The sequence below is a fragment of the Schistocerca americana genome, chromosome 2 (assembly GCF_021461395.2).
Source record: "Schistocerca americana isolate TAMUIC-IGC-003095 chromosome 2, iqSchAmer2.1, whole genome shotgun sequence".
Classification (NCBI taxonomy): domain Eukaryota; kingdom Metazoa; phylum Arthropoda; class Insecta; order Orthoptera; family Acrididae; genus Schistocerca; species Schistocerca americana.
The window spans coordinates 998,785,560-998,805,924 of NC_060120.1; the positions used below are offsets into that span (position 1 = coordinate 998,785,560).

Here is a 20,365-nt window from a genome sequence, read left to right on the forward strand (position 1 = left end):
CCAAACTGTTACGCCTGATATGCTACAGAGAGTGTGGAACGAGTTGGAGTATCGAGTTGATATTGCTCGAGTGTCTGGAGGGGGCCATATTGAACATCCCTGAACTTGTCTTTGAGTGAAAAAAAACCTTTTTAAATACTCTTTGTAATGATGTACAACAGAAGGTTATACTATGTTTCTTTCATTAAATACAAAATTTTAAAGTTGTGGTATTCTTTTTGAACCACCCTGTATATAATACCTTCAGCAGCTGACGGGAGTTGATATTTATCAACGGGGACAGCTGAAAATGTGTGCCCCGACCGGGAGTCGAAACCTTACATGGGAGACATGGGAGACGCTCTATCCATCTGAGCCACCAAGGGCACAGAGGATGGTGCGACTGCAGGGACTATCTCGCGCACGCCTCCCGTGAGACCCACATTCTCGCCTTGTATGTCCACACACTACATTCGTAGTGCCACACCCAAACACATTCATTACTCGTGGAAGACATTGTTACCAAGTCCCGTAAGAGTTCGGGGAATATGTGTGCATCTGCACAGAAGAAGAAGGTCGTGGGCTGTATTGACAGAACTATATACTTATATGGATATGGTGTCAGTTCTTTCGGACACGTCCGAAAGGACAGACACCATATCCATATAAGCTTTTAATATCCTCCTTGCTCCGTCCATAGAGGCTATTTTGTTGCCTCATCTTCGTTTCCTTAGTGATCCGCAATTCTAATGCTAAGTTTCTCGGTGTTATCATTTCCGCTGCTTGTCATTACGTTAGCTTTTCTTCGATTTACTCTCTATCCATTTTCTTTACCCATTAGACGACTCATTCACTTCAAGGGATACTGCATTTCTTCTCGGGATTGTAATGTCATCAACGAATCTTGTCCTTCATATCTTTTACCCTGAATTTTAACCTCGCTTTTGAAACATTTTTTATTTCTCTCATTGATTCTTCCCTACAAAGACACAACAGCAGTGGCGAAAGACTGCATTCATTTCTCACACCATTTTTAATCCGAGCATTTCCTTCTTGGTCTTCACGTCTTATTATATCCTCTTGGTTCTTGTACGTATTGTATTTTACCTGGCTTTTATAACATTACTGATTTTTAAATAAGAAATAAAATAGTATTATAAATCTTTTTTATCTCTTCTCCTGGTGACAAAGTTTCTGAAATGGTAAAATGGTGCATCGAAAATTTTTACTTTCTTAATAATGGACTTTTGTTCGGCCATCCAGCATCGGATTCCCATCAGACCGACGAGAAGGTTGACCGACCGCGTTGTTTACAGGCCAGTGACCGATCTCAAAATTCGGAGTTGTGCGTAATTACTGATAAAAAAGTCGATAAAAGAAAGCTCAGGGACGCTGACATAAATGTTTGATAAAGTAAACGCCGATTGAAAACTAGTAGCGTTCGGATGTGGCCAACAAACAATTCGTCGGACACTCTCCTTCCCTGTAGCCTGGAAAAGTTCTAAAATGCTACATAATAATTTGAAATGTGCTATTAATGGAAGAGGGAAGTAGGTTATTAATTTAAACACGGCTTTTGTAATAATATTAACGTAATTATTTAACCAAAAGTTAAACATACGACAGCGACACTTACATTTTATGAAATAGCCATCGAAAACAGAGACATAGAGCTTACAGCTCCTGAATGTATATATTCCAACACAAGTTATGGCACAGCCTTCATCTTGTTTTACAGAGCAATATGTAAACATTTCTCTGGAACATTCTTTATCGGACGAGCAAAGATATACATCCCCTATATTAAATCATGTTCCTTTCGCCTTACTTCTCAGATTTATTTGCATAGAGAAAATTTATTTTTAATGTATGTTAGTATTAATTAAGCTTTTTGGGGTATTATTCGGAGAGCAACATTTCACTTTCCCTGTAGCTTACCCCTACTTTTCTCGGTATTTCGAACATTTTTCAGCATTTACATTGCAGAACGCTTCTTACAGAACAACAGATCCTATGAACGTGCCTATTTCTTCAGTCTTGTTTCCCTAATCAACCGCAAAGTCAGAACTGCCTTTCTAGTGTTTAAACTTTCTCTTTTCGTCCTCATGAAGACGCGTTCAATATTCCTCCCCATTTTTCTGTACATTATTTTTGTCAGAAACTTAGATGCATGAGGTGTTACGTCGATTGTGTGATAATTCTCGCACATGTCGGCTCTTGCTGTTTTCGGAATTGTGTGATTGACGTTTTTGCGAAAGTTTGATGGTATACCGCCGGTCTCATACATTCTACACACCAAAGTGAACTGGCGTTTCGTTGCCACTTTCCTCAGTTATTTTAGAAATTGGAATTGAATGTGATATTGTCCTTCTCAAAAATACGCATGTTGTGCTGTAGCGCGATTTGTGTGATTGGCAACCAAGAGCACATTTCGTACGTCGCGATTGCGGAAGAAAGACATTTCTTGTTCCAAGATGACCGATTTCAACAGCCTTATGCTGCCATCATCTCATCTTATGGAAGTTGTTATAAAAGTTCTGTGTCACATTACAAAATGTCAAAGCACAAAAGGCACTTCGGACATATACAAATCTTGATATCAAACACCCAGCTGATATAATGCACACAGTTGATAACGTCCTTTCACCACTCAAGATTATCGGGGTTGGACATAACTCTCCCATGTCCAACACCGTTATGCGGGGAATGGTTTGGGGATGTTATCAAATGTGTGCATACCATCAACTGTGTGTTTTTTTGTCATGATATGTATACAAGATGTAGCAAAAAGGTATGGCACAGATTCTATGACACATTCCTCACACGAAGAGGAAGAAATCATATAATATAAACATGGTTCCGAACATCCTTTGTTTCCATGTTACCACTCACTTTCTCCAACTCATTAACCGTGGGAAACACATACGAACAGAATGTACCAGCATACCACATGCTACTCTTTCTCACAGGAGACTTTGATACATGCATCTACCCCCGTAGTGGTGAATCTCGGATGGGCTGATATATCCCTGGAGTATTGCGTATAGTTTCGCAGTTTTCCACGGGAAGTCTGGACGTATTGTACTGAGGTCCCATACCCAAGATCTTTCAATTGCCCCCAAAAATAAATGTCCTGTTGGTTTAGGTCCGGAGAGCGTGGATGCCAGACGATTAGTCAATCTCTACGTATACACCTGTCACCAAATTTGTTATTTAGAAGCCAACGGACATCAACACTAAAATGCAAGAAGTACATGTTTTGTCGCAGAGCTAAGGTCACATCTGCTAACAGATCAGGTAGAACATTCTCTGGGAAATTATAATAACCTTGTCCCTTGAGCCGGGGTGGCAGTAAGTGACGCCTTACTATACAGTCACCAACAATGCCGGCTTCCTTCAACACTTGCTTGAGAACTGACGTCTTCCCATACATCCAGACTATGGAAATTTACAGTCTCATGGTGTTGAAAGAACGCCTGATCTGTGAACAGCACCGTTGCACTAATTCTATAGCAACCAAAAATGAGGTTGAGCGTAGTTATCGCGATTAGAAAACGTCTCTTAAATATGCCAACCTCAATCTCTTAGAAAGGACAAAAGCAATACAAATGACAGGACTTTTGTATTACAGCCGTTATATTGGAAACAGTAATATATATTTTGTGTAGTGCGTTCTGAATAACTGAGATGAACAACCTTTGAAATTAGTTAATATTAAGGCCTTCTTACTGATGTTTCAAAACTTAGGACAATATAGTTTTGTTATATAGGTACTTCCAAGTCCGAACTGCGCACGCCAAATACTTAGCTGGATCCGCCTGTGCTACATTTCCGCGGGGATAATGGAGAAATGGCACTGTTGTCACTCTCGTTGCTATGACGGATTGTTGAAGTGCCACTGCCACTGCCACTGTTGTCATTCAATGACATTCATCTAATCCACTGAATTTGCCAAAGAGATTCATGCTGTCACGACCTTTCCATGATGTTCTGCGTATGATTGACGGCTCTATTCCAATATTCACTGGTAACGTTCCTACAGCTTCTCTTGTAAGTGGGTCAAGTGCAGAGAGGGTAAATTTATTATTATTCTTGGATCTGGGCGCATATTATTTCTATTAGTTTGAAATAGAGGTGGTAAAATGGTAGCCTAACGACTGTATGGCCATATTTTTTGCCAGTTCGTCGATTTCGTATAAGGGGAACTTACAGAAAGATATTTTTCCCATAAGCTCCACCTTTTTAAAGTCATCACTTACATCGAAGTCATAACGCTCAAGAAAATCAACCATTTCCTCATTTCCGTTTGACATGGTAGGTGCCTTCTCAACAACAACTGAATGGTAAGGAGCACCATCTAGTACAATTGTTGACTATTTTTCAAGATTTGGTATCGGTGAATATTCGAACCACTTTGTAACTGAAATGTGGTCAATTTCTTCGCGATAATCTGATTTCATTGTTTTAAAAAGCAGAAGAATGTTCGGAAGGAAACCCTGGGAGATAACTGCAAGGAGAGGAATTAGTCTAAAACCCTTTCTAGAAGGCATTTCCATTGTTCCTTTTGATGTGTCGTCTGCCCAACTCTGCTAGGCAGTGTGGCCAGAACTGACCGACGTTTAGTGAAGGCACACCACTTCATCGATATTTATGCTGAGGATGTTCCTTAAACATCGGCATGCAGCTATATCCTCGCTCTCCATCAACAGCTTACCGCCACAGAAATGTCCATAGTGAAAGCCAAAGTTGTATAAATCTGAAGACAAGGATGTGCGACTGCCTTGAACAAGTGCTCATTCTTTAAATGTGACCCGTAACTTGCTGAGCGACGGATGTTCCTTCCCGCGATAATAATCATAAATATGATGACGAATCGCATCCCGTGCAAACGAATCGACATCGGTAATCCGTTTATCCATAGGGTTTTTACTTTTGACAGGTAGACAAGAGCTCTTGTTTGCCAAGGTGTTTAAAAATGGGTTTGACAGCAAGCAGAATAGTTTATACAGTTGAATGTACATACTTATAACTGGAAACTGTAGCCGGTTGTTGAATTTGCACCTTCTGTCGGGTCCTCGTGGGAACGGTAGTATGTGGTTCTTCATCCATTGAAATTTTATGAAAGAATGTAGCCCATTTTAGGAACAAATTACCAGCAATTCCCCTGGTTTTCCCCATATTTTCATGCAAAGTAACGTTTCCACGACAGTCTTTATAACAGGTGTGTGTTTTTCAGTAAGTTGACATAACAAGCTCATGTGTCCTCGGAGTCTTTCGCGACGGCATACATGAATAAAACGTTCTCTGATTTCCAGCCGCGTCAATTCGAATGAAATCCTCCAGCTTTCGATGGCCATCCCCGCCATCGTCGTCAGGAGTTCACTGACTGACTGGAAAACTGAGAACGTTTTATTCATAAAAAGCTCATGCAAATCAAGATGTTTGTTTCAGTATAAGCAGAAACACAGTTCACACCATGTATCTCACCATCCCGCATTTGGGAGGCAGTTGCGAAGCGGGAATCACTTAAAAGCATTTTACTTAAGGCTTTGACACTTGGGCTGATTTCATCTTCAGTACTATTTCCTTTCCTCTGTCCATAACCAGCAGTTTCATTATTTATTTTCATATATTTATTTCCACGAAACCAGGGCCTATACCCAGACTTGCTCAATATAATCATTCCCTTCAGAACTGTTTACAAAATCACACTAGAACATTTCATTTGTACCACCAGAACGTAAACAGCTGAGATGAAACGCTTGACAAGCGACATTCTGTATTAAAGACAGGCTGACAAACATCTAAATAACAATTGCATCCGAATACTATACTGTAGTCAACTCTCAGGAAAGCAGAGCAAAAATGGGCGTGGCACTTGGTTACCGTGCATCATGAAAAAGTTAATAACTCAGAAACTAATCACCTTAGCTGACTGAAACAAATGGCAATTTGTGACCAAATAACTGAAGTATTAAGCAACGCTAAAAAATCTTCGTAGATACATATTTAAACTGGATGAAGTTGGATACAGCTGGTATAATTTTTATTAAAAATGAAATTCCTCCAGCTGTACTTAAGATTTTTTATTTACTTCGCTACTAGTTTCGCGCGTTGCGTCAACGCCATCTTCAGTCCCGCACACTTTGCTAAAATCAGTTGCGTGTGGCTCAGTGTTGATCTCACCACGGACTTCTAGACTGAGCCACACGCAACTGATTTCAGCAAAGTGTACGGGCCTGAAGATGACGTTGACGCAACGCCGAAACTAGTGGCGAAGTAAATAAAAAATCTTAAGTACAGCTGAAAGAATTACATTTTTAATAAAAACACAAAATAGTTCGATTTCCTGAAGCCTATTAGCGACAGTGTCCCCTTAAGTCGTCCAACACTCTATTATATTCTGATTCTAATACTGGCAGCCCTACTTCTTTGCTGTCGACCCTTAACCTGTTTCCTCTTGTGCACCGTCGTCAGACAAGTCCTTCCTCTACTATCCAGAAAACTGTTTATTGTAAGTACAGCAGAGCTAAAGGTGAGTGTAAGGACTGGGTTGCTTGTGTGAGTTATCCTTTACTAAATTTTAGTATTAAAAGAACTCAATTTTCCACAGTAATGATCCGGCGCCAACGCACAACTGAAACCACAATAAAATCAGGCATCACAGTCATTATTAGAAACTGAGAAAAAGTAATCAAAATCGAACTTCACAACCATTGCGTTGACATACTTGTTAAAGTTATAAATGACGCATACCAGGATACTCTTAACCAACTTCCAGCATGCCTTCTGCAACCGTCCTCATACCGAAAACTGCCTTCAGAAGCTGCTAGTGAGATACCTGCGGTGTCGTAGATCTATGGCATGCAGCAACATTTCAAATTTGATCGTCAAGCATGATAGATGCCCTCTCTCAGCTGTAGTTCCGGGCCCATCTTCCTCGTCGATGTCGTTCTGTCTCTCCCGGCCCCAGAGACGCCGCTGCCATGTCTACTGCCCCTGGTCTAGCAGGAAAGACTGCACCCTCTTTCCAGTGCGTAACAAAAAGAGGAATGCCAAGCTTTCACGAAATATTCCTCACACCTACACGTATAATAGGTGTTACATGGACATGAGTCAAGAAACGCTTTATTTCCTCGTTAGTGTCCATTTTCGTCTTCCCTTCATTGTCATATAAATCATATTCTGAGAAAAACAAAGCACCAGCATCACAGGAAACGTTTCCTTTAATGAAATTTTGAAACTATCTCCTTGGATACGTTTAGTTAAAATGTATAGTAAATTGTAATTCTTGAGTTCAGCAGTTGTTGCTATACTGGAACGAAAATAATGTTGACGTGTGATTCACTTAATTGCTTGTGCCGACACGCGACTAACCTCATCGCTGAACTAGCACCAAGCACGTAGCATAGATTGTTTAGGGTTCATCATGGTCTGTGCAAGCACGTACCACCACACCAAAAGTTTAGTGTTTTCAAAGGACCGGATTCTAGTAGAGTGTAATGCATGCGTAGAGTTGGCAGGTGCTCATTTGCTCTGCGGGTTAGCTGAAGATAATGGCGGTGGCGCTCAGTGTTTGTATTGGGTGAGATATCCAGAACTACAACGCACAGACAGGACGACAAATTCAGGAAAAGACTCAGCCCGAAATAACATTGACATTAAACCGCAAACAGCAAATCGCTCGCACACATCATCAAGCGGCCAGGCCAGTTCACGACAGCATAAGTGAGCACAACATAACAACCTTAGACCTAATACAAAGCAACAACACGGTACACAAAACATCAAAGCACTGCCATTTTAGGAGAGCTGGCTAGAATATGCTTGAAAAAACAGTTCAAATGGCTGTAAACGCTACGGGACTTAACATCTGAGGTCATCAGTCCCCTAGACTCAGAATTACTTAAACCTAACTAACCTAAGGACATCACACACATCCATGCCCAAGGCAAGGTTCGAACCTGCGACCGTAGCAGCAGCGCGGTTCCGGACTGAAGGGCCTAGAACCGCTCGGCCACAGCAACCGCCACTTGAACAAATTCCACAAAACTAAGACCTCAACAATATTAGACGAAATCTTGACTGTACAACACATAAACTCACAAAAATTACACATGTACACTTTGAACACTCCATACCAACAGCTTCAAAGAAAAAACAGAAAAAAAACCACCATGGATAGACGAGATCGCAACAATAAAAAGGGACTGGAAAAATGTGAAATGATACGAGCACAATTACCAGACGATGTAGATACACAGCATAATATCTGCTAAATAAACACCTTCTCGATGATGTCATTGACACAGACACACAACAACAAACGACACTCCAAGAAAGCTTACACCTCTCATCATATCTATTGAACACCTACTGTAGCTATACTCCAAGAAGGCCTATATGTCTCATACAAAACAGCTAAATTCACCTACCCATTTTCGCATGAAGAAGTTGCGGTAGCAATAACAGAACTAAAGAACAAAAAACACTATGTCCAGGTGGGATGCATTCAGAAAGAAGCACTCAAAAGACTTACACCATAGATCACCCCATGCTTAACAGATCCAAGAAATGACACCTTAAGGCTAGGCCGTGTGACTACAGTTCTGAAAATCTTTAATGCCGTAATCATCCACAAATCTGTGGAAAGAGATTCCTTGGGCCCAAACCACAATGGCTAAATTTTAGAAGAAGCTGCTATACAGCCACTTACAGGCCCATAGAGCTCTCCTGGAACTCAACACAAATCATTCCGGATTTAGGCAACGAAAATCAATAGACGATGCAATTAATGAAGCTTTAAATATTGTCAAGTGCATAAGTACGCATTCGCCATTACGACTGATGCTGGAGGTGTTCCGACAGCCTCTGGCGTCCTGCAGTGTTTGCGAGTTTGAAAACTAGAGGTGCCACAGTCCCTGTACGACAGGTTCTTACACTCTTGCAGAGAAAGAATAGTAGAATAGCAGGTGGGCACGCGAAAAGTTATCAAAAAAGAGTTACTAAGGGTTGCATTCAGGGTTCGACCTGTGTGTTCATTTGTTGGGACTTATCTATTGAACGTCTCCTGCAGCTACCGGACGGTGATAAAACAACAGTTAAAACTGTTGCATGATGATCTGGTAATAGCAGTCTCTGCAAGCTACAGAGCCCCGCTAGAAGAGAAAGCCAATTGCAGTCTAATTACAACCACGCAGTAGTTCGCCCCAAGCAAACAGAAACTACCAGAGACCAGAACAACATAAGCATTACGCAAGGGTCTAATGAGGAGGCAAGTTTCAGTACAAATTGGTGACACAAACGCAAAAAGAGCAATAGTTACAGTACGCAATCTTTGAATCAGAACTTTGGAGGTAGTAAGTGCGCAGAACGATTAACTACGGTCACAAACAGAACAGCTGTTAGAAGAGGGCAAAGGAATGCGCAGCTTAGATTGTCAAGTCATTCGGAAGCACATTAGTGGTAGCTTTGTGCGTTGAATATACCGATTGGTGTTACAGTCAGATACGGTTGTGCAACGTTTTGGTTAAAAGTGGGTACAAAAACATGGCTCTGAGCACTATGGACTCAACTGCTGAGGTCATTAGTCCCCTAGAACTTAGAACTAGTTAAACTTAACTAACCTAAGGACATCACAAACATCCATGCCCGAGGCAGGATTCGAACCTGCGACCGTAGCGGTCTTGCGGTTCCAGACTGCAGCGCCATTAACCGCACGGCCACTTCGGCCGGCCAAAAGTGGGTACACTAGACCACGTTAGACCATGTGTACCTTTTGAAAATAAGCACCAATTTAAACTTGGGGAACGGGGACCTGTCAAGGTGAATGAGAAGTCAGCGGTGAGAGACGCAGAATCTATACACACTTCCCCGACATTGCAGAGCAGTTAAGGCTGAAACATGCCGATCCTACCCAGGACATGAGCACATCTTAACTGGACCCATGGACGTGAACCAAGTGACACTGGAATGCGCATGCGCGGAATTTGAGACCCAGGGGACACAGTCCTGTTTTACGGGAATTACCGAAATATCACACACACATCACAGATACACAACATTACGAATTGTGGCAAGTATTTGATCACTGATTAATGAAAGCACCTACACAAATCAGCAGACGAAATCTCTAAATCAACCTACGAAGAGAGGGCAAGTCGATATGCAACAAAGCGAGAGAATACATCCGATGGAAGAAGAAGAGGCAGATGTGTACACTTAAATATTAACTATAAACTCCAGACACTTTGACAACAGATATATTGGATATAAACAGATAATGCCAGATATTGTTACTGAAAAGATACTACAAAATTTTACATAAGGTAGTATTTTAAAAAGTGGCGGTGTAGTTTTACGCAAACTTGCACATAGCCTTAGTTGTAGGTGCAGTATATTAACAAGCTAGGTCTAGCTTAATGGCGTCGGGGATGAACGGCTCGATGACAAATGCCGAACAGTGCACCGTCAAACAGGTCTGGCGGTCCCAGCACCTATCTCCTTTCCTATTGTCTCTTTTTCCCCTTTTATCAAACGATTTATTAATAATTATGTTTCACGAAACTGTTATTTTCTTTTAAAAACAGGCGTGAAAAAAATAAGAAAAAATGAAAGACATGTCCTGCCTCCACGTGGTAAATAGAAGCAACGATTCGCTTTGACGCAGGGATTGGTGGTCGCCAGCTTTGCCTCTAAGTTCGGCGCTCGGACGCAACGGCTAGAAACCAAAAACGGCCAATCCTGCAAAATTAGGTGCTGAGTCTTATACCGAGCAGCAAGTGAAAAGGAAGTGGCGTCGTTCAGTCGGTCCACAAGCATCGACTTTACACTTGCATTGCTCGAAGAATATTGGTACAGCACTTACATCACCGCCCATGGGAGTTGCAGTTCGTCAAGGAACTGCGATCCAACGATCACTTAATGCAGCGACAATTCTGTGAAGGAATGCTTGAAAAGATTGCTTATAACTTATGGACGTAGGGCGAACTTTTCCATCTTAATGGATTTGTTGATAAATAAAACATTTATTATTAGGCACAGCAGCAGCAATTTATATTGCAGAGCAACTAAGTAATCGTGCGGTGTGCTGTGTTACAATATGGAATATCGAGCTCTTACTTTTCTGAGGAGAGAATGGCCCCGCGACTACAATCCTATATGATCGGTTCGTCGTCATGTTCTAAGCATTTGTTGCGCAAGAACTTCAGACATTACCGCAAATTATTGGCAACTGCTGGCTTCAGCAACACGGGCCAACGTGACAAACAGCGCTAATATCGATGGCTGCTCCACGCCAATTGCTGTCTATCCCATAACGTAGACCATCGATGAGATTCTATAGCCTCCAAAATCACCTGATCTGCCAGCATGAAGCTTCAATTTATAGCGTCATCTTAAAAGCGACGAGTCGTTGTCCACTTGCCACAACAGACGAGTTGGAAACTAAGATCCGGGATGAAATTACGGAAATTCATGTAGAAATTTTACTTTGGCTCAAATGGCTCTGAGCACTATGGGACTTAACATCTGAGGTCATCAGTCCCCTAGAACTTAGAACTACTTCAACCTAACACACATCCATGCGCGAGGGAGTATTCGCACCTGCGACCATAGCGGTCGCGCGGTTCCAGACTGTAGCACCTAGAGCCGCTCGGCCACTCCGGTCGGCAATTTTACTTTGAACCAACGATATTTAATCTAAGAGATCACAGGAATGTACGCAAGTAAATGGAGATCACCAGGAAGACGTCGTCTTAAAGAAATAAATTTACTTTGCGTATTATTAAATTTCATGTGTTTTACTATTATATAACAGTCTCAAGTTTATTTACATATGTTTTTTGTCATAACAATATTTTTTTTTCAATTTCACGCTTCTCGGAGTCACCCTATAGTAGCGCTCTCTGCGACAAAAAGGCGTTTAGAAGCATTTACGAGCTTTTGTTCAAGGTAATCGACAATAAAACAGGCTCACGGCCCAAAGCGGAAAGTGTCAATATCTGATTGTCAGCGCCTTCCAAGTGCATTATCTAGCTACAGCTGCTGAAGTGGGGTGAAGTAGGGGCTGAAGTGCCCGTGTGCTGGTGCCTTATGACATCGGAATGAGCTCTCTTCGGTAACTCTTCGACGTCAAAAATTAGATCTCGTACGGGATTCTGGGAAGAGCAGTGGCGTAGATCTGACCGCTGAGATACACAGAGCAGACAATGTTTTCGCTCCACAGAGTTTCCTCATTCTCTCCTGACATAAACAGAAGAAAGCGCATTCATTTTTACCATCACTATACCTCCTTGCAAAGACAGAGCCGTTCAAATTTCGACTTTAATGGTAGTCATTTTTCCTTCTGTGTTTGTAGCCTTTTCATACGTTCTGTGCCCTTCGCAACACCATACGACGCCGAAACGAACATGCATTACGCATCAGTGGCAGTCGGAGCTTATAATCAGGGCTAGATTTCTGGTTGTAAACATTAACGGCTAATGGACGTGATGAACTTTCCGTAAACAGGTCCTCCAAACCGAACGGTAACAGTAATAATAATAATAATAACAATAATAATAATAGTAATAGTAACATAAATAGTAACAAAAGTAATGATAACGAGAAAAAGAGCAACCTGCCGCATATTCTTTAAAGTTACTGACTGTTAGTAGAGCAATCGATCGAATAGGTAGACTTCTTCGGAAGAGTCATACAAAGACTGCGTTTTCAGTCAGCACAAGATAAAGATTTTACACGACGGACGTGATTGACCGTCTCCACACTGCGGGAGTATTTGAAGTGGCGTAAATTTGTGGCAAGCAGAATAAATAATAGGACGAAAGTCACACACATTTCAGACAAATTTAATAAATGCGGTAGTGGAGCGCTAAGAAGAAAATAAGAGTGCTAGCTGAGAAAATAATATCGATAGAAGGGAAGTCCGTGAAGCAGTTGAAGTATTGAAGACTGAGTACAGTCTCATTAGAAATGATGGCTTCAGGCTCCCGTCTATGTGGCTAGCCGCTATCACGGAAGTAGACACCAGCCACAGCGAGCTAGGAACGTAAATAGCTACCAAGACACAAGCAAGGCGGCACAACAACAACGTATTTTGAATTTCCCCCTCTCCTTCAGTAGCTATTATCAGAATTTTCCCAATGACAATCACAATAGCCCAGAAACTACACCCTCAAGAACTTTGCCCAGTAATTCCGTTTCTGCGGAAAAACACAGGACAACTGACGCTGACTGTCGCCCTCATGAACACCAATGGAATCCTGAAGTATATCCCAGCTAAAGTATCGAAACGCCCATTGTAGAAGTCCGAGAAGGAATACGACTGCGAGGACACAACCTATGTAGCACAAGAACAATAATATTTTGAATTCCCCTTTCTGTTTCAGTAACTGCTTTCAGTATTTACCCAATGACAGTGGCCCACCAATAGCAACATGAAGAGTTTTATCCAGTAATCCCACTTCTCTGTGAAACGGTGGGAAAGATAGTCTTTTACAAGTGAACAACATGCTGTTCCAGAAGATATTACTATCAAAGAGAACGGCCACCCCAAACTTTCATGGTGATACTATCAAAAGCTACTACTCCCCAGTACGTAAGGAATTTGGATATTATTGCTTCTTTTCATTCCACTTTTTTTCTGAGGGACCGAACCATTGACATAGTTTTCTCATACTTCTTATTCTGTAATGCGTTAGGCCCAGCTCGAATTGTTACGGTCGCATTTGGTCCCACCAACCAATGCACTCTTTCACTTGCAAAATATATTGCGAAAATAGTTGTAATCCGCACTCCTCCATTTTAACAGAAAAGAGATAGCATTTTTGCCTGTTGTCTTCAATCTTTTCGTTTATTTCAAATATTTCGAATCCCTTTGTAAATCCTACATTTTTAATAATCTAACTTTGTGTATTCTGTTGCGTTCCAGAATAATTTAATTTTGTTAGCTTACAATCTCACTTTACCTCTTTTTGGCTCTGAGCACTATGGGACTTAACACCTATGGTCATCAGTCCCCTAGAACTAAGAACTACTTAAACCTAACTAACCTAAGGACAGCACACAACACCCAGCCATCACGAGGCAGAGAAAATCCATGACCCCGCCGGGAATCAAATCCGGGAACCCGGGCGTGGGAAGCGAGAACGCTACCGCACGACCACGAGATGCGGGCTTACCTCTTTTTCCATTATCACGTAGCACCCGTGGTCTATGCTTAGCGCCTCCGATTCATCATCAAAAAATCTTCGGTCCCGGCTTCGAATTCCGCCGCAGCTTAAATTTTGATTAATAATCTGCATTCGCTACCGAAGACTTCTGCCGTAAGAAGACACCCTTCGTTCTGCCGACGGCCTTGTCAAAGAGGGCGGATGAAAATGCAGAAGGCAATGGAAACCACTGCATTAAAGACAAGTAACGTGCATCAACAGGACACGTGGTTTGTAATTGAAGAAGTGTCATGACGATCTCTCCAATTGCAAAAGTTTCCGGAATACCCCTCCCCCCGCCACCGATTCGGATCTCCGGGAGGGGACTCACAAGGGGGAGATTACCATGAAAAAAAAATGAATAATCAACGTAAGGATAACGTTCTACCAGTCATGGCGTGGAATGTTAGAAGCTTCAACGTGGTAGGGAAACTAGATAATCTGAAAAGGGAAATGCAAAGGCTCAATCTACATATAGTAGGGGTCAGTGCAGTGGAGTGGAAAGAAGACAAGGATTTCTGGTCAGATGAGTACAGGGTAATACAACAACAGCAGAAAATGGTATAACGGGAGTGGGATTCGTTATGAATAGGAAGGTAGGGCAGAGAATGTGTTACTGTGAACAGTTCAGTGATAGGGCTGTTCTTATCAGACTCTACAGCAAATCAACACCGACAACGATAGTTCAGGTATACATGCCGACGTCGCAGGTTGAAGATGAAGAGATAGAGAGAGTGTATGAGGATACTGAAAGGGTAATACAGTATGTAAAGGGATACGAAAATGTAATAGTCATGGGGCCTGGAATGCAGTTGTAGCTTAATATAATCTAGGAACGGTGTGTGTGTTTCTTTATTGTATTGCTTGTGTTCTTGTATACATATTTGGTATGAAATCAATACCAAGAACTGTAGGTAACCAGCATGTTACGTAAATAACACTAGCCAACAAAATTTTACCTTTTTCCTCTAAATGGCATGAAAACAGCCAATCTTCATGTTTTCAGGTGTGCTGATAAAGAGAGTGTTAGTGAAGAAAAGATTAGCTTCCGTTTACGTTACTGCCTATAAAAGCCTAAGCATGTATGTACCTTGGTGTTATCCCTCGGAGGAAGGTTATTGAAGGAGCAACGGCCTAGCCTGGCGTTTGTAGTTTCCTGCTAGTGATTCGCCGATTACCGTCCGGCCATAATCGGCTAACATTGATGCACTCCACTTTCACTGAAATCTCACATACATGTCCGAAATTTGCTGGTGGAGGCGTTCTCTGTGCTCGTTGATTACAGAACCACACTTTTCAAGTAAGAAGTCCAAGTGGGGAGCCAGGAAATGTAAGCTTAAGGGCACGTTACACTCCAATCTATTGTAGCAGCTCAGAAGATTTTGCTACAAGATCCTTGCAGTCTTTTTCCCTCTTATTTTCGAGAAAGTTGACTTTCCATCACCTGCCGGGATAGTGTTTAAAGGCTCATCTTTGTACAGTTTGGGACCGATGAAAATCTCCTCTTTTATTTCCGAGTCACTACGACGTTGAAATTTCTGACCCAAAAAGAGGAATATCCTTTACAATACAACCACGAATGAATTCAACCGCGAATGAACTTGAGACACAAGATGCGTGGCATACATGAACAGCCCTGGGCTTGCCCTGGTCCCCAATTTCACAGCCAAAGTACATTCTGTACATATTACTAATATAATGTGTTATTGGTCTCCTTTGCAATTTGAATTTGGCCTGTCCGCAAATAAAGCAAAAATTGTCAGCACTCTTTACGAGTTTGCGAGGAATATTGAATCACAGGAATTACAATGACGACACACACTAACAACACTTCAGCACAACTTGTAAGAGACAGAATCTACGCTTAAATGAAACATGCTCCGCTCTACCCATCCACTTCCCCTTTCCCTTGCTGCTAAGAGCTATAAATATCAACAAAATGCACATTGCTACTGTTGCCTGAAACTTCAGCACTCTGTCTACCGTTAGCGGGATTTGGGAGCATACGTGGGAAGGGATCGACAGTGAACGCTAATAAAACATACACTACTGGCCATTAAAATTGCTACACCAAGAAGAAATGTAGATGATAAACGGGTATTCCTTGGACAAATATATTATACTAGAACTGACATGTGATTACATATTCACGAAATTTGGATGCATAGATCCTGAGAAATCAGTACCCAGAACAACTACCTCTGGCCGTAATAACGGCCTTGATAAGCCTGGCATTGAGTCAAAAAGAACTTGGATGGCGTGTACAGGTACAGCTGCCCATGCAGCTTCAACACGATATCACAGTTCATCAAGAGAAGTGACTAGCGTATTGTGACGAGCCAGTCGCTCGGCCACCATTGACCAGACGTTTTCAATTGGTGAGAGATCTGGAGAATGTGCTGCTCAGGGCAGCAGTCGAACATTTTCTGTATCCAGAAAGGCCCGTACAGCACCTGCAACATGAGGTCATGCATTATACTGCTGAAATGTAGGGTTTCGCAGCGATCAAATGAAGGGTACAGCCACGTGTCATAAGACATCTGAAATGTAACGTCCACTATTCAAAGGGCCGTCAATACGAACAAGAGGTGACCGAGACGTGTAACCAATGGCCCCCCATACAATCACCCCGGTTGATTCGCCAGTATGGCGATGACGAATACACGCTTCCAATGTGCGTTTACCGCGATGTCGCCAAACCACGGATGCGAGCATCATGATACTGTAAACAGAACCTGGATTCATCCGAAAAAATGATGTCTTGGCATTCGTGCACCCAGATTCGTCGTTCAGTACACCATCGCAGGCGCTCCTGTCTGTGATACAGTGTCAAGGGTAACCGCAACCATGGTCTCCGAGCTGATAGTCCATGCTGCTGCAAACGTCGTCGAATTGTTCGTGCAGATGGTTATTGTCTTGCAAACGTCCCCATCTGTTGACTCAGGGATCGAGACGTGGCTGCACGATCCGCTGCCGCCATGCGGATAAGGTGCCTGTCACCTGGACTGCTAGTGATACGAGGCCGTTGGGATCCAGCACGGCTTTCGGTATTACCCTCCTGAACCCACCGATTCCATATTCTGCTAGCAGTCATTGGATCTTGACCAATGCGAGCAGGAATGTCGCGATACGATAAACCGTGATCGCGATAGGCTAAAATCCGACCTTATAAAAGTCGGAAACCTGATGGTACGCATTGCTCCTCCTTACACGATTCATCACAACAACGTTTCACGAGGCAACGCTGGTCAACTGCTGTTTATGTATGAGAAATCGGTTGGAAAATTTCCTCATGTCAGCACGTTGTAGGTGTCGCCACCGTCTCCAACCTTGTGTGAATGCTCTGAAAAGCTAATCATTTGTATATCACAGCATCTTCTTCCTGTCGGTTAAACTTCGCCTCTGTAGCACGTCATATTCGTGGAGTAGCAATTTTAATGGCCAGTATTGCTCCCCTACCCCATTTAACTTGAAAACTAGAGCTAATCCTACTTTTCATTGTCGTTTTCGTGACCTTAATGGTCGCTATAGTAAACTAACATTTGTTTTATCCCAGATACATTTTCACTCTTGGCTTGTGTAATGGGTCCAGGTTATTTAAGTAATAGTCTCATGCAAATGCACACGAACATGTCTCAGCACATGGCGAGGCTAGCTGGCGTGATTTTGCAGGAAATTTCTTTCTGGTTTGAAGATTTTTCTATATAAGGAAAGCAGGAAGTTGTCTGTTCCGCGGTTTGTCGGAGCGCCGTCCGTAAATTAATTACGGCTCGCGCGCGGCCGGGCAAGTGTGATAATGAAGGGGTTTATCAGGTCCTTTTATTGTGGCGGCCTCTCTACGCGGTTCTTTTTGTAGCTTTCGCGGCGAGCTGTTTCCGCTTTTAGCCTCGCGGCGCGGCGGCCCATTAGCGGCTTTGCAGGACTGCCTGCCTGGGAGGCGGCGGGGGCGGCGGCGGGGGCGGCAGCAGCACGGCTCGCTAGCCCGCCAGGCTCCGCCTCGGTGTGCCGTCGGGATTTACACTGACCACTTGCCAGGAAGCTGTGTGCCGTTTCCAGCACGAGGGAGCCGGAGGACGCCCCAGCAGCCGACGCTGCACTACACTGTTTGTGATACAGGTACTATTTGTTTTTTGCATCATGAGTCGTGGTATCTGGCTCAGTTTGCGACCTTGTTCGTTTCGTAATTTGAGGTAAGTGCAAAATTTTTGCACTGAATTCCTGAAAAATATTGCAAACCCCAAACTCTGTTGTGCAAGCGGTGCCCAACTGCTCTTAGAGATTAGAAAAAAATCCAAACTTGAGAACTGAGAAGAGCTGTTGATAAAATAAATTATCATTAACAACTAGTTTCTACCATCTGAGCATTAATTTACTGTACAATAATTTAAAGGTCCTAATGGCAATGCTCCTACTCTGGCTTAAACAGAAGTAAAAATCATCCTGTATGACACTCGCCATTAGTAAAATGCAGTAATAGTTAATAGTGCATTTCACTTTTATCTTTAAATAGCCAACAAACACTATCATCAGATTCTATCTTCAGCATAGTATCTACTCTGTACTAGTTGTTAGTACAAGTCAGCAGTTCGATGTAGCTAAAAATGACGGGCAAATGGTATCGTATCCTAATAATCATTTTACTGATGATGATGAATCAGTAAACACGTGAGTAATTTAATTTCACCTCACGTGCAAGATAAACTCTAACATAAGTAACAAACAATGAACCACGACGGGATTATCCCACTGGAACGGAAATCGATAGAAGTGATGTACACGCACAGACAAACAAGTTATTATAATTTCAGATTAATTAGAGATTTGTTCAAGAGAAACACCTCCAGCAGTAAGCAACTCAATAACCCGTTAGTCCTCCGCTGTCCTTTATGCAAGCAGTTATTCGTCTTGGCACTGACTGACAGAGTTTTTCGGTAACCTCCTGAAAGTTATCGTGCCAAATTCTGTCCAATTGGCACGTTGTATCGTCAAATTCGCGAGATGGTTGGATGCCCTGCCCCTAATACTCCTGAAGTTCTCGTTTGGGGAGGAGATCCGGCGACCTTTTCGGCCAAGACAGTGACGATGGCCGAAGTAGACAGGATTCACAACGAATACTGGCAATAACAAGAAAAGTGTTTTGGGAAAGAAAATTTTTTAACATGACCTATTATTATAATGTCTTTTATAAAAGTTTTTGTCTTTAGTGTAGCCTTCGATGGAGGTGAAATGTGGTCAATGAAAAAATCAGGGGGGAAGAGAATAAAACTTTGGAAATGTGGTGCTGCCAAAGGGAGCTGATGGTTATCTGGGTATAAATACCGAATGAAAACTATGAGTAATTCCCCGAGATGAGTTATGCAGGTTCTGGCAACAACTACGTGTAAATAAAATTATCTTAAGGTTTTCGATATAATGCGAAGTTTTCGGTATTTTTAACAATTGAGAGATGTCTGGCTACTTGACATCTGATGATGAATTTCGTGTACAGAAGCTTAACAAGGATATCGAAATGTGATTGTGAACAATGATAAGGCAGTTCGAACAGGCTGTTTAATGTGAAGGAGCTCCAATTGTAGAGGAGAGTTGTATCACAAATTTACATGTCAAATCACAAGAGCAGGAGTGAATAACGATATCAGTAGCAATCGTATCGATTTTATCCCCAACATATGTATATGAGAAATTGTACATTTTCCTTGGCGGAAAGACATGGTATTACCACTCTGGAAGATATGATTTACAGCTACGTAGCAGTTGCTGTGTCTGACCCTGTGGAAAGTATAATTGAATTAAAAGTCGACTTCCACAATGTGACATCAAAAGTTACCATTGTCCACAAAAGGTGGCAACCCTTTTTTACAGCAAGTTATAAGATTGCAACCCTTTCGTACTGCAAGTTACAGTTAATGACCTAGCATAAAATCAGTATAATACTTCTCTGGCTTTCAAAAGTAATTGAAACATGCAACATAAGCTATAGCAATCCTCTCTTCTTACTGACACGGGTGTATGTTACACTCAGCAGTTAAAACTACTATCCGGTATGTTTTTCATCAAATTGTGCCGTAGATTTCGTTTTGCCCCAGTAGAAACCAGTCATCGCTATGTTTATCTTAACTGTATGTTACATCAGCAGTGTCAATATCACAACGCACTTTCTTAAATAATAAAGACCA

At 42.1% G+C, this 20,365-nt stretch overlaps 1 protein-coding gene across 1 annotated transcript in view; it reads right to left on the minus strand.

The window, feature by feature from the left end:
• Window positions 1-20,365, minus strand: part of LOC124594598 (protein transport protein sec31-like) — a 174,382-nt gene that overhangs the window by 127,443 nt on the left and 26,574 nt on the right. The window contains exon 2 of the mRNA XM_047132971.1: window positions 18,056-18,290. Within this exon, the coding sequence (XP_046988927.1) occupies window positions 18,056-18,290 (235 nt within the window). The remainder of the gene's footprint in view (window positions 1-18,055; window positions 18,291-20,365) is intronic.